The 15,893-nt window shown below is 39.6% G+C and overlaps 2 protein-coding genes across 2 annotated transcripts; both read left to right on the top strand.

Annotated features, from left to right (window-relative positions):
* Positions 1–667: 667 nt before the first annotated feature.
* LOC122482672 (olfactory receptor 10A3-like) lies at positions 668–1,612 on the top strand. The gene has a single exon (XM_043578986.1). The coding sequence runs from the start codon at positions 668–670 to the stop codon at positions 1,610–1,612; it is 945 nt and encodes a 314-aa protein (XP_043434921.1).
* Positions 1,613–10,991: 9,379 nt separating this feature from the next.
* On the top strand, positions 10,992–11,951 carry LOC122482671 (olfactory receptor 10A3-like). Its single transcript, XM_043578985.1, has one exon. It carries the CDS (start codon positions 11,007–11,009, stop codon positions 11,949–11,951), a length of 945 nt encoding a protein of 314 aa, XP_043434920.1. The 5' UTR covers positions 10,992–11,006.
* Positions 11,952–15,893: the final 3,942 nt, after the last annotated feature.

Raw genomic sequence — 15,893 nt, 5'->3', positions numbered from 1 at the left:
CCTTAATAAATTTTCTATAGTTTTCAGCATACAGATCTTTTATACCTTTGGTTAGCTAAGATAGGTACATAAGTACAAGTCCCTTTCTGTGTTCCTGTAGAGATTACATATTTAACCAAGCCATTAACAGGCATTTTGAACATGATAAATATTTATGATAAGTAAAAATCAACTCTGCTGTAACTTTGAATATTTATGTTGTTATCAAAACTTATGTGGGTATCTTTTTCCCTTTTTCTACTTTTAATACTTTATTTTTTGTAGTTTTAAAATTTCTACATGTATAAAACTGAGAAAACCAGATGATTCTTTAGCAATGTCATGGAACCTAAGTCATAAAATATCTATGTTTGTTTTAAGACTTTTTAATTTTCAAACTATGTATTGTGCAAGTTACATAAGAATTTTAATGTTATTTTGTACTTTTCAGACAAGACTTCTGAGCCAGTATTCTTCACTTCTTCCTTTTTATTTTAAAAGCTTATTAATCCAAGTAATTGGCCATTTCCAAAATTGGCAAACTGAATTTAGTCAGGATGTGTTCCTTTTTATGTCTTCTGTCGAGAGTATCTGGGGTGAATTTCAGACATAGATTCTTAGCTTTTGGACCGTGACTTCATAATTTTTATGCAATGTCCATCAAAATAATATACTCTCCACCACTGAAATGAAAAGGCAAAATCAAAGCTCTGTGGTTGAATTCATCCTCTTGGGCTTTTCTAACTTTCCTGAACTCCAAGAGCAGCTCTTTGGGGTTTTCTTGGTTGTTTACCTTGGGACTCTGATGGGAAATGCCATCATTATAGTCATCATCTCCCTGGAACAGAGCCTCCACGTTCCCATGTACCTGTTCCTGCAGAACCTGTCTGTGGTGGATGTGAGTTTCAGTGCAGTCATTATGCCTGAAATGCTGGTGGTCCTCTCCACTGAGAAAACGTCAATTTCATTTGTGAGCTGTTTTGCACAGATGTATTTTATTCTTTTTTTTGGTGGGACTGAATGTTTTCTCCTGGGGGCGATGGCTTATGACCGATTTGCTGCAATCTGCCATCCCCTGAGCTACCCAATGATTATGAACAAAAGGGTTTTCATGAAATTAGTAATGTTCTCATGGGTCTCAGGGATCATGGTGGCTACCGTGCAGACCACATGGGTTTTCAGTTTTCCCTTCTGTGGCCCCAATGAAATCAATCACATATCTTGTGAAACCCCAGCAGTGCTAGAACTTGCATGCGCAGACACCTTTCTGTTTGAAATCTATGCATTCACTGGCACCATTTTGATTGTCGTGGTTCCCTTTGTGTTGATTCTCTTGTCTTATATTCGGATTCTCTTTGCCATCCTCAAGATGCCATCGGCCACCGGGAGGCAAAAGGCCTTTTCCACCTGTGCCTCCCATCTCACGTCTGTGACCCTCTTCTATGGCACAGCCAATATGACTTATATCCAACCGAAATCTGGCTATTCCCCAGAAGCCAAGAAGGTGATGTCATTGGCCTACTCACTTCTTACACCTCTGTTGAATCCACTGATCTACAGCTTGAGAAACAGTGAGATGAAAAGAGCTTTGATGAAACTGTGGCGAAAAAAGGTGGATTCACATGCATTCTGACTATGTTGAGAAGCTATGTGCTATTTGGTCACTGCCTGAACTCTATTTAAATTTAATAAATGGCCAAACTTTCTATATTCCTCAGTATGAACATGCCTAATTTGTTATTTTTCCAGGCTCAATAATAGGGATCCCTATTTTTGATAGTGTACTGTTGTCATTCATTTTTCATATAATATATAATACAACAGTTCATCATTCCTCTAGTATGATCTAGGCCATTACTGGATCGTGTCATTAAAGTGAAGCTTCAATAAACACCTTGTTCCCTACATTCATATGTAGTGATGATTTATTTCTGATACATTCTTTACAGTGATTCTGATGGGATGAAGCGTATGCGTCACATTAACGTGATAGTAACATTCTTTATAAACCTGTTAGTCAATTATTGCTCAGACACAAGGACTTCATATGAAATATAACAATGTAGAATTCTAGGTCTTACCCAGGACTTAGTGAATTCCAAGGGATTCATATAGATCCATAGGGATCCCTATTAAAAGGATCCCCAAGTGACTTGGATGCACTTTGAAGTTGGAGAAGCACTGGTGTACAACACAGCTGATATCTTTACAATAAAGATGAGCTAGTTGTTCCTTTACTATCCTCTGTCATCAGATAATCAGAGCTCACATTGCCCTGTATTATTCTCCTGTTAGATAACTTCCTGAAACCATGGTGTATTTGTGTGATCCTTTGATCATCAATGCCTACCTGCTTTTCCCTTGTGTCAGAGCAGGTCCAGGGAAGCCTTTACCACCAGGTACCCGACCAACTCTCCTGGTTCAAACAGCAGGATGACTGCTCTGTCCACCACGGTGTGATGCTTGTGATGATTCTCCATTGTAGTTGTAGGGCATCACAATCACCTGGATGGAGATAAAGACATAGATTTCTCTTCTCACAAAGAGTGTATGTTTCAGAGATCTGTGGTGGTACCTGCTAATTTGCATTTAGAATAAGTTCCTTGGCGGATCTGAAGGTATTGTTCCAGGGACTGGACTAAACTTTCAGAACCCTAAGTTCTAGAGAACTCTTCTAGCTTTGTCCGAACTGCCCCTGTGGAATCCCCTCTGAATATTCATGCATCATGTTTTGACCCTCACTGTTTTTGGCAACCCCTTTCACCTATTGTGATTTTGGATAAGATATGTACCAGTTTTTCTGAATATGAGATTTAGATTTATCTCATTACTATTGCTGTTTGGGGAAATTTCTAGGATGCTAGTGCCATCTTTACTTTGATACTTACAAAGCTGCATTTCAGTTTGTATTTTTAAACAAAAGCCTTGCTTTTAATTTTTTTTACAAAGGTAATTATTTTTAAAAATTGGAAGAGTACATAGATACATAAAATAATGCAAAGGTCTCGAAAAAGCATCTCAACTCTCATTCCTAGTTCCATTTCTAGAGGTCATCACTCTAAATTGTTTATGTCCAGTCTCTTGAGTTTTTCTATGTACATTGAAGTGTTGGGTATGTGTACATACATGTCTTTTTATCAGAATAGGAGAACAGTTCACAGTCTATTTTCTAACTTTTCCATTTCATGCAATATTTTAAGGATATCATTTTATGTCTGCATGTATATTGCTTCATCCTTTTTTCTTTTTTTTTTAACGTTTGTTTATTTTTCAAGGAGAGAGAGACAGAGCATGAGCGGGGGAAGAGCAGAAAAAGAGGGAGACACAGAATCCAAAGCAGGCTTCAGGCTCCGAGCTGTCAGCTCAGAGTGCAACATGGGGCTTGAACTCACAAACCATGAGATCATGACCTGAGCTGAAGTCAGACGCTTAACTGACTGAGCCACCCAGGCGCCCCTCTTCATCCTTTTTAATAAATGCATTCCATTCCAAATGAGTAAACATAATCAATGTGACCTATTTCCTTAAGTGAATATTTTACTTCCAAGTTTTCATGATTATGAAACTGTTGTAATGAACATCCTTCCACACATCTTGTGCATTTAGTATCTACTGAATTTCAAGAAATAGAACTGCCAAAGAGTGTCATGCTAGATTACTAATGTGGTATTATGTTAGATTTTTCTAACATAAGGTAAGGTTATTCCAACCACATCCTCCACAAGAGTATGTCACTTTGCAAAGTTCTTTCCAGTTCTAGATATTCTGTTCCTCAATACTTTATTCACCTGATTTGCGTTTTGAATTACTAGTGAGGCTCAAACATTATTCAAACACAACATCAGAAGTCAACCACTCTGATAATCACAGTTGGAGCTTTCATCTTTTACAGCAACACAATGCAAACTGTAATTCAGCTATCTCACTATGGACTTTTTCCCAATGTAGACTTTATACAGCTTTAAGATTTATTCACAAATACTTAATTCTTAGAAATATTTTGAAATTTTCATGTTCCAAAATTTTTTCCTTGTATATAAAAAACACTTTTGTAATAGTGATCCTGTCCTTTTTTGTTAGATTTATTACTAACTTGATACTTCAGAAATTTTTGGATTCAATTTTATACCAGTTGCTGCTGTTCTTAGATGTAAAGTTACTTTTGTGGTGATTCCTTATCCAGAACATGTGTTAAACTTTGTTGTTAATGGTAATACATCATTCTAGGATCATTAACGTGTTCTAGGCACATAATTATAGCATATGTGGAAGTGAGCAGTTTTATCTTCTCATTTCTAATCCTTCTCCTTTTAATTATTCCCTTTGCCTTACAGGCTACATGCTCCAGGGCAATATTGAGTAGAAACAGTGATAGTGGGCATCTTTCCTGTGCTCAGCATCTCAAAGGAAATGAGGTTTCATGTGTCTCTCTTAAGAATAATTTTTGCTACAGTATGAGGATATCCATGATGAGACTGAGGGAGCTTTCTCACATCCCTAGTTTACAAGAGAGTTCATCATGGATGGATGTTCAGTTTTTCAATATATTTTCTGTATCAATCATAATGATTAGGAGATTTTTCTCCATTAATCCATTAATGTGGTGAATTAGTTGATTGGTTTTCCTATATTTAACCAACTTTGCATTTCTGGGACTAAATAAACTTGGTCACAATGTATTACTTTTCTAATATACATTCCACTGATTCCCTTTTAGGATTTCTGTATCCACACTCATGAAGATTAGCCTGCAAATTTTCCAGTTGTGCACTGTCCTTGTTCTGTTTTGATATTACAGTTATGCTACCTCCAAAAGTAGTTGGGAACTTTACCCCATTTTAATTTTCTGATAGATTTATGGAGGATTGAATTTATTTCTTCCTTCAATGTTTGGTAACATTTATGAACAAATTTATTAAGCATGGGGTTTCCTGTTCTGTAAGGCTTTAATTACCAATTTCATATCTTGAATAGTTTTTGGACGTAAATTTTCTGTTCTAGTTGCAATTTGGTAAGTTCTATATCTCTGAGCATTCGTAGGATCTAACCTTCAAATATATGGCACAATATTTTTCATAATGTCTGCACGTTCAGTGGTGATGCCCAGTTTTAAAGTTCCTGATGATGGTTATATTTCTTTTCTATCTTTTATTAATCCAACCACAGGTTTATGATTTACTGGACTTTGAACTGTGTTTGGCTTGGCTTTTTTGATCCTCTCTCTATGTGTGCTGACTTTCCATTTCACTAAGAGATGCTTCTTCATGAATGATCTTCGCTATCTCTTTCCTATGTTTTGTTGTTTTTATCTAACACCTGGAAGTGCACACTTGATTCATCATTTTTCATGCCTACTTTTGTGCAGTAGATGCCTTCTGTGCTTCACTATTATTTTCTGCAGAATACTTTCTAATTTTCTTGCCTATTCATTGTGTTTCAGATGTTATTTACAAAAGTAATCCTCAAGTTTAAACAGGTTGCTATTTCCCAGTTATGTTCAATTATAGACGCCCAGGCAATAGCATTGTGGTCGCACAACATCCTGTATGGTGTAAATGCTTTAACAGTTGTGGATAATTTCTTTGTGGCCCAGTTTATTGTCAGATATTTGAACACGTCCTGCATGCGATTGAAGACGATGTGCTTTCTTCCCAGTGTTGGATACCCAGTTCTCTATGTGTGCTAGAGTAAGTTGTATGGTGAATATTTTCTTTGTCCTTATGGATTTTTATTTGTTTCTTCTATCAATTACGTAAAGAGGCATGCTGCAGTCTCCTGCTATGAGTGATAGTGCTTTAGGTTCCCTTGTGTATCTGTCCATATTTGCTTGTTATGTTTGCAGCCATATTATTGTTTATCACAGATTTAGAATTGTTCTATATTCTTGGGGGGTTGAACCTTTTCTCGTTACGAAGTGTGACTCTCTTCATCCCTAGTAATGTTTCTCGCTCTGATAATGATATAGTTATCTAAATTTCTCTTGGCTAGCATTTTGGAAGATCTTTCTCCAACTTTTTGTTCTTAACCTTCCCGTGTCCTTCTGATGTAGATGTATCTGTGCTGAGGAATGCTGTGGAGAAAAATGAATCAGGACAGTAGGGTGGGGCTGGAGTTGACTGTTGCATATGCTGACTTAGGAAGATGTCCTGGAGAAGCTGTCCCTGGAGCAAAGAGGCATAAGGGAGTTAGTCTTTTGGTGAGTCAGAGTCCGTGTGCAGGGCAAAACAAAGGCAATAGCTATGAGATGAGAACATAGCTGTTGGAATCGAGGACCAGCAAGCAGTCTAGAATGGCTGAGTGAGAGGGAACAAGGGGATGCAATGGAGCTGGCTCACAGAATAATGGGGGAGGAGATCATTAATCCATGGGTTTGGCTTCTAACCAAAGGGGACAGAGTGCTGTTGGAGGGTTTTGAGCAGAGGCAAGGCAGGAAGGAGAAGTTGAAAGGCCATGGCTATTATCCGATTGAAAGACAAAAGTAGCTTGGATCAGGGTATTAGCTCAAAGAAAGAGAAAATGCTCGCAAGGGATATGCTGTGTTTTGAAGACAGAGCCACAGATAGGTTATGGCGTTGACATGGGTTTGGAGGACAAATGACTCCTTGATTTTCAGCCCGTGGAACTAGAAGCTTTGAGCTGCCGTTCCCTGAGATGAGGAATGCTGAGTGCGGAGCAGGTTTAGGGGAAGACCAGGAGTATAGTTCTGGACACACCGATGAATGAAAATGTGATAAGTTCATTTGCAAATGCTATCTTAGTGGCCTGAATTTCATTTCCAACATCCTGTTAGCTAAAGAGATACTTTCAGGGTGTTTTGAAATTTCCAAGGCTTTAGTTTTCTTTTCTACATTTGGCTGTTGTTCTGCTGTTTTGGTGTATGAGTATGTCATGTGTACAAATGCCAACTATTGTGTATTTATTTATATTTTCATTCTGACAGGTATATGATGACTCTTTGTAAATATCATATACATATTTTGGGAAGAAAACAAAGTTAGCAATGTAAAAAATGTTGTTTCTCTCTTATATTTACTCTCTCATTACCGTCTGGTAAATTATAACCTTCTCATTTTTATGTCTGTATGGTCTATTTTGTCTGCCAATCTTTGAGGATGGTGTGTTAATTTCTCTACATTTTCGTTGTTCTTCTATTTAGTACTATTGGCTATAAAATTATAGTTTGACATTAATATTACTTCCTTTTTATCTCTTTTTGCATGTATCTGACATACTTGTACACATTTCATTGACATCTAATCTACATGTAGGAAGTGCACAAATCCTGACTCTACATCTTGACCTCTCCCAAACCGCATATCACCTGTATTATCGCTACTGACATCAAGAAACAGAGCATGTGTGACACAAGTGCCCAAGGGACATGGGTTAAGAATCAGGGAGAATACATCTTAGGCAGAATTCCCAAGCCTGGTGCATGTGAATGCTTCATGCCTGGGGTGTCATTCCAGGAGGGTGAATGACATTCCTGGATGGAATGTGGGAATGCAAAGCCCTTTTTGTCAGGATAAGGGATACATTTCCCATGGACGCAGAGTAGACACAATGAATCTCTAAGTGTTGTTGGCAGCCTTATTGCTGCCAGGGGAGGTGAGCTTCCTTGAGAACGGAAGCTGCTCCAGAAACGTGCAGTGAGAAAGAGAAAAAGGTAACCTGCATTCAGCCTCATCGTCTGTCTAGTTCAGGACTGATCCAAGTCTTCAGAGTGATTCATGTCTTCACTCTGTGGGGACTGAGCCAAATGGTCTCCTTGATTGTTCAAGCTAGTGTAGATGGATCCCTGAGCCCCTTGATTTTCACATATACTCAGTGAGATTAACCGCATTATGTTTATTTTACAGAGAAAGTTAGAGAAGTAGTTAAGTTACATGATTTGTTCAAATCATACGAGCTAGTCCAGTACTCCTGACTCATACTTTAAAAGCTCTTTTGATGAAATCAATTGTAATGACACTTTGTCAAACATTTTCAGTGGCTCTATATTTCTACTACAAATGATCAAAAGTTCTTCGATGCTAGGAGTAAGCAATCCGTTTTCTACCCCTGGGCTTCAATGTACTTGCCATAGCTAGTTTCCCACCATTGCCCAAACTGTGCCTTCCATCCAATCATCATCCACCTCTAGCTCACCTGCCTTTGCTCACACTGTCATACCACTCATCTCTCCTTTCCCCATTTACGACCTTTAGTCAACTCTCTTTTCACCTGCTATTGGAGATGCGGTGGTGAACTGTGTCTCTTGTGTGAAGAGGCATTTATTCCCCAAAGGACTATGAAGGAGTGGTGCTCCAGGTGTGTGCTCTTGAGGTTTCTCACCTGTGGGGCCAAGGTCCAGCCTCTTTAGTCATCATGCCAAAATATGAGAAAGTGTTTGTGAAGTGATTCCAAGTTCTCCAGGGAAGGATTCTACAGGGCATATGATTCAATGTCATATATAGTTCTAGAATCAGTGCCCTGAAGCACTGAACTGTATTCAGAAGGTGGCTTTTGAGTGGAGTTTAAGCTTCAGATAAAGTATTTAGAAATTTAAAGAGACAGAGTCAGTAGGTAAGAAAGGGAGGATCCGGCTGTGTGTATGTGTTTGTGGGTTTCCCATGTATACTTCCTCTCTAGCGGATCATTGGAGATGCTGTTGAAGTGATGTCTCTGTGCTCAGGGGTCACTAGACAGAGCTGACACATTTGACTCCATGGACTCCTTGGTTTTGTAGCTGGTTGATTTCTCTTTCCCTTCTTTGCAGAGAAAAGTTTGGGCAATAATTAGGGGTATAAAGACTTTGCGCACACTAATCATCAAATGTTAGAATTTTGCAACTGGAAGGGAACTTGGTAAATAAGTGCAACTCCTACCTTTTCATCTGAAAGTTTGAAGCCTATTTAGGTAGTGCTCTGGCTAAATATTTCTTTTCAGGAATTCTCCAAGACAGCATCAGGGTCTCTAAGTTACAGAGAAAAGGTGCAGCCACTGTAGTCAGTGATCTGTTACCAGTTGTGAACATTTTTTGCCCTCATCCGATGCTTACAATCAGTCCTACAAAGTTTTTCTATTTTATTTACATTATGCTTTAAGTTTTCCAATTTTCAAAACCTACCACTTTAAATATTTGGACCTTAACACACATTACTGTTTTTCTCATTAGAAATGGGTTTTAAGTGTTTGATCCTGTGACCATATTTTACTAATTTCTGGTGACTTTTCAAAATGCAAACTATAATCAGCATAGTTAATATGGACATGTGATTTTAATGAATGATATTGCCAAATTCATAAATAAATCAACTTGCTTTCCACGAATATCCTACTCTTAATATCCTACTGGTCTTTTCTCAAGACTCCATGAAATGTCTTTAGCTTGCTGCGTCCTTCTGTTCTCCTGGGTTCTTCATCTCCCACAGTGTATATCTCCTGGTTTTCAAAACATCACACAAAGGCCAGTAGGCCTCCATTGTAATGCTAGGATGTCATCCAATACTCTTGACTTGAATGAGTCCTCCCTCCTCCTTATGCCTTCTTCCACCTACTGTACCTTCTACTGGTGACATGCTATGGTTGTAGTTGTTCGCCCCCCTTCTCCATTCAGAAGAGTTGGATCCCTCACAGAAATGTCTAATAGCCCCCTTGTTTTTACCTCTGGTTCCTAACTGTGTTGTTTTTGGTTTCACTCTTTTCAAGATTGGATTCCTTACATATATATTGGATTTCCTCATTTTTTAATTCCATTATTCATAAAATGTTGGTTTAGTATCATTTATTGGGTATGGGCTGTTGTAGACATTGGGAAAATAGCATAGAAAAAAACCAAAGTTTTGTATTCCTGGAGTTTAGATTTTAGAGATGGAGTTAGATTTTACACATGTGTAATCTATAAATATAAATATGTAATTTATACTTGTGTATACGTGTAAATCATATCTGCCCCATTAATATATAGATACAATGTCTGCTGGTAATGATAATGGAGAAATGGAGATAATGATAATGGAGAAACACAGAACAAGACATAATATTGGAGTATGACGTAACAGTGGAATGCTATTTTACATAGCGTTTCCAGCTCTCTATTGAGACGAGGAATCCATTGTGTCCTTGAGATTCCTAACCTAGAAAACAGTAGGTGCTCAATCAGTGTTTGTTGAATAATTAATGATTATATTAACTCGTGAGAAGGATAAAAGGAGAGAGAGGAAAGACAGAGAGAGACAGAGAGTAAATGTTCAAATCACAGATTTAGAATGATCAAAATTGGATGATTCTTCACTATCATGGTCACAAGGATTAGCCATAGAGAACTGGCCCTTAAAATTTCCCATATAGGCCAATCTCAATGTAATTGGCCATGACAGCCTTTGCAAAAATCAATAAGCCTGAAGACAATACACCCTATTTACAGATCATCTAAGATAGATACATCTAACTAGAAACCCATTTGTAGGTTCCTGCAGAGTTTTCATATTTAACCAAGTTTCATACAGGTATTTTGAACATGATGAATATTTATAATAAATGTTAATCAACTGTGCTATAACACTGATTCATTAGGCTGTTTTAAAATTTGTTGTGTACCTTTCTCCTTTGTATACTTTTTAATACTTTATTTTTTGTAGTTTTAAAAATACCTATTTATATAAAATTGAGAACAAGAGGTGATAGTGATAGCAATGTGATGGGAATGGAACCTCGGTTATAAAATATCTATGTTTGTTTTAAGGCTAGGTTTAAATCAAATTATATTAAGTTGCAAAAACATTTTGATATTATGTTTTGCTTTTCAGACAAGACTTCTGAGCCAGTATTCTTCACTTCTTCCTTTTTATTTTAAAAGCTTATTAATCCAAGTAATTGGCCATTTCCAAAATTGGCAAACTGAATTTAGTCAGGATGTGTTCCTTTTTATGTCTTCTGTCGAGAGTATCTGGGGTGAATTTCAGACATAGATTCTTAGCTTTTGGACCGTGACTTCATAATTTTTATGCAATGTCCATCAAAATAATATACTCTCCACCACTGAAATGAAAAGGCAAAATCAAAGCTCTGTGGTTGAATTCATCCTCTTGGGCTTTTCTAACTTTCCTGAACTCCAAGAGCAGCTCTTTGGGGTTTTCTTGGTTGTTTACCTTGGGACTCTGATGGGAAATGCCATCATTATAGTCATCATCTCCCTGGAACAGAGCCTCCACGTTCCCATGTACCTGTTCCTGCAGAACCTGTCTGTGGTGGATGTGAGTTTCAGTGCAGTCATTATGCCTGAAATGCTGGTGGTCCTCTCCACTGAGAAAACGTCAATTTCATTTGTGAGCTGTTTTGCACAGATGTATTTTATTCTTTTTTTTGGTGGGACTGAATGTTTTCTCCTGGGGGCGATGGCTTATGACCGATTTGCTGCAATCTGCCATCCCCTGAGCTACCCAATGATTATGAACAAAAGGGTTTTCATGAAATTACTTATAATTTCATGGCTCTTAGGTTTTATGTTAGGTACTGTGCAGACCACATGGGTTTTCAGTTTTCCCTTCTGTGGCCCCAATGAAATCAATCACATATCTTGTGAAACCCCAGCAGTGCTAGAACTTGCATGCGCAGACACCTTTCTGTTTGAAATCTATGCGTTCACTGGCACTGTTTTGATTATCATGGTTCCTTTTGTGTTGATCCTCTTGTCTTATGTTCGGATTCTCTTTGCCATCCTGAAGATGCCATCGGCCACCGGGAGGCAAAAAGCCTTTTCCACCTGTGCCTCCCATCTCACGTCTGTGACCCTCTTCTATGGAACAGCCAGTATGACTTATTTACAACCCAAATCTGGCTATTCCCCAGAAACCAAGAAGGTGATGTCATTGTCTTACTCACTTCTTACACCTCTGTTGAATCCACTGATCTACAGCTTGAGAAACAGTGAGATGAAAAAAGCTTTGATGAAATTGTGGCGAAGAAAGGTGGATTCACATATATTCTGACTGTGCTGAGAAGCTATGTGCTATTTGGTCGCTGCCTGACTAAACTCTGTTTAAATATAACAAATGGTGGCAACAGTTTGCATTTCTTGGTATTGACTATGCTTTACCTCTTAATTTCTACATATTTGATAATATATTAGGGCTATCATCATATATAATGTTTTATTCTTTTTCATAGATGTATAATATTTGTTAATATTGGGTGTAAACATTTCTTTAAATTTGTTTATTGGTGGCCATACTAGTGTTTGTTAGTTTTTTGTCCCTTGAAGTGTGTTAAATAAAGAAACTAGTTTTATACAAATATAAATATTGTGCTTTTAATTCCTGCACAGTAGGTTTTACAGTGTGGATTTGATGGGCCAAAACAGCTATAAATTTGCAAACTTTATAAATATCACCTAATCACTTTTTAAAAATGTAATTAATTTTTGCTTTGAAAACCCACTGTCCTACTGACTGGATTGAGCTCCAAGAAAACGACAAATAAAGAGATGGTCTTTTAATCTTTGGAGAGATCTTTTCCATGTAGGAGTTGAAAAGAGCAGTTCCTTATGAAGGGAGATCGCACTCCCTCCATTCTGAGACCTATAGAAGTTATAGACCACATCTAGCTTTCTTCAGGTTGTCTTAGAATGTATTCATGTACTGTGTGACTAGAAAGCAGCATGGGATTGCTTCTGAAGGTCATTTATTTACTTGACAACATTTGTTGAATGACCTATATGAACCAAGGACTGTGTCAGGTCCTGAGAGCACAAAGATTAGTGAGATAATCTAATGTGAGACAAAACTATTAAATACACACACTAAAAATATAACTATAATTGTGATATTTGTGACAACTATTAAACAGAAACTGCACAATACACCCTGAGATCATCACAGGAAGATCTTATCTTACCTGGAGGGTGTGCAGGGAGAGCAGGGTCACTGGAAAGACCAGGAAGACCTCTCTGAGAAAGCAGCATTGAAACTGAGCCTCACAGGCAGGTAGGAGTTATCCAGGCTCAACTCCAGGGTGAGGGGGAAGGGGATGGAGTCGTCCAAGAAGGATGGGTATGAAGGTTTGGATGGGAAGGAACTTGATGTCATTACAGTAAAGGAAGGAGACTGTAGAGTGAGGGAGGGATGATATGAAGAGGTAGGCAGAAGCCAGACCAAATAAAATCTTGTCAGTGCAAGAACTCTGAACTTACCTACCAATGACAGGTGGGCCGTGAGTTGTTAAGCAAAGCAGTGACATGGATATGTTCATACTTTTAAAATGTCTTTCTGGCTTATAATTGATGGAAGCAGTTCCAGAGTGGAAATAGGCAGGGAAGGCAATTGTTATAACCCAAGTGAGAGTGATGTTCTTGGGCTGAGGTGGTGGCAGTGAATTGGAGCAGTGTGGATGGTTCTACCCATACTTAAGAAGTCAAATGGCCAGGACTTGGTAATGGATTGTATGGGGAATGGGTGTGGGTAGAAGAGAGAGGTGAAAAATGAACACATATTTCTAGTTGGAGCAGAAAGTGGATGGAGTTTCCATTTGCTGAGATGGGGAACACTGGAAAGGAAGAGTTTTGGGGATGAAATACAAGTTTGGATGAGTAAAGTTTAGATACCAGTGTGAAGTCAAAGTCAAGTAGATAGTTGGGATATATAGGTCAAGCTCAGAACAGAGGTTCTGAGTTAGGGGAAGATGGGTACAGGGCAATACCTAGAGAGGGATACATGATTCAGGGAGGGTCTTCTCAAGGTGGGGAGACTCCAGAATGTTTGAAGTTCTGTGGAAAGAATCCAGAAGAGAAGAAGTAGGAATTCAGTGTGGCTCAGGCCTGATACTGAAATGTTTCTACCTGAGGAAGAGATAGATACAAATGAATAAAGTGTTGCATGGATCACAGAGAGAGGAAGACAGAACTGTGCAGCTGTAGGGGTTCCAGGGACCAAGGAGCTGATTTTAGGAGACTACAGGAAGGGTATCAGGAGTAAAGGAAGTGGATCTGGAAAGATGCTTCAGGATGGTGCCTTCAAGCCTTACATGGATGAAAGCTCCAGGAGGGATTTAGTGAACTATGCCCAAAGATAGAATAAAGTCTCAGTGCCATCTAGTGGCTCAAGCATATAATTGTTACAACCTCACTGCTGAAAGCTCAGCGAGCTAAACTGTTCAGGATTCACTAATACCATCTCTGATGAACTCATAGAAAGTAAGAGAATCAATCACATCAGTTCTGGGATCAAAGAATTTGGACAAATGCAGCGGCAGGTTTCATGTCCTTAATAGGTATAGATGTATCTTTTTGTTAGGCTTAGGAGCAGAAGGGCTGAGGGACATCCCAGTTCTTCTCTCCTTTTCCTATCTCTTTTGCCACCGCTGCCATGACCACCGCCATCACCACCACCATCTTCACCATCACCATAATCATGATCTCGCATCCCACACATTATATATTCACACAAGTGGATTATGTCTGCAATCTCATTTCAATATCCATTCATAAATTCAAAATTGATTATTGGGTACCTACCATGTGCCAGTTGCTGCGCTAGATATTAGGCACAACTTCTAGATTACTTTGAGTGATTGAAGCAAACAAATAAACTTAACCCCACTGTGTGGTGATGTCATAATTGTGGCTAACATTCGTGCTGTGAGACTTCACTGGATAAGACTCTTAAGACTAGGAGTCAGGGAAGGCTTCCTGGAGGAGATGATTTTGGTCAAAGTTTATAAAGACTATTAAGAGTTAGTTATACGGCAAAAAACAAGCAAGAAGATTCTACATATAGAGAAAAGCTGGTCTTAAAAAGCATGATAGATTTTAAGATCTTGAGTAGAGTTATGTGACAGCAGCACAGAATACTTGAGGCATGAAAGAAAACGAATTCTGACTATAAATGACTTCATGAGCTAAACAAAGGAGTTTGAACTCAGTGTTGAAAGGTATGGAAGAGTCACTGAAAGATGATACAGAGGGGAGAAACAAAATCAAACTTGCATTTTAAAAATAGCTAGTATTGGCTTCCGGAGAAGATGGCTGTGGAGGAGGACGCTGAGCTCACTGTGTCCTGCGGGTCACTTAGATTCCACCCACACCTGCCTAAATAACCCAGAAAATCGCCAGAAGATGAGCAGAACAGAGTCTCCGGAGCCAAGCACAGACGAGAGGCCCATGGAAGGGGGTAGGAAGGGCAGTGAGATGGTGCGCGCTACACGGACTGGCAGGAAGGAGCCGGGGCAGCCCACCGGCCAAGCAGAGCCCCCGAGTCTGGCTTGCAAAAGCGGAGGGGCCAGATGGAGTGTGTTCTAACAGCAAGCAGGAGTTAACATCTGGAAGGTTATAAGTTAACGGATCTACTCGGAGAGCGGGAGGGCTGGAGGACAACAGGAGGGAGAGTTGTTGAGCCCTTGACGACAGAGCTCAGCTTGGCGGGGAACAAAGGCACTCACCAGCGCCATCTCCCTTGCCCATCCCCAGCCAAAATCCCAAAGGGAACTGGTTCTTGTCAGGGAACTTGCTTGCACAGTGCAAACACCCAAAGCTGTGCTTCTGCAGATCCATCCCTCTGGTGGCAGGTCTGACTCCCTCCCACTGCCGCAGGGCCCCTCCCAAATCGGATCTCTGAAGGAAAAGCGAGCTGAGCCTGCCCTGCCCGCCCCTGTGCACCTTGCAGATCCACCCCAGCTAACACGCCAGATCCGCAGCACCACAAGCCTGGCAGTGTGCAAGTAGCCCAGATGGGCCGCCACCCCACAGTGAATCCCGCCCCTAGGAGAGAGGAAGAGAAGGCACATACCTGTCTGACTGTGGCCCCAGCAGGGGGCTGGGGGCAGACATCAGGTCTGAATGCGGCCCGCCCACCAACTCCAGTTATACACCACAGCACAGGGGAAGTGCCCTGCAGGTCCGCACCACTCCAGGGACTATCCAAAATGATGAAACGGAAGAA

This window comes from Prionailurus bengalensis, chromosome D1, assembly GCF_016509475.1.
Source record: "Prionailurus bengalensis isolate Pbe53 chromosome D1, Fcat_Pben_1.1_paternal_pri, whole genome shotgun sequence".
NCBI lineage: Eukaryota > Metazoa > Chordata > Mammalia > Carnivora > Felidae > Prionailurus > Prionailurus bengalensis.
The sequence above is the reverse complement of the archived record's forward strand: the minus strand, read 5'-3'. Positions and strand labels throughout refer to the sequence as shown.

Bases quoted from the DNA above. Each gene is read 5' to 3' on its own strand.
- LOC122482672 (XM_043578986.1), top strand. From the start codon at position 668: ATGAAAAGGCAAAATCAAAGCTCTGTGGTTGAATTCATCCTCTTGGGC.
- LOC122482671 (XM_043578985.1), top strand. From the start codon at position 11,007: ATGAAAAGGCAAAATCAAAGCTCTGTGGTTGAATTCATCCTCTTGGGC.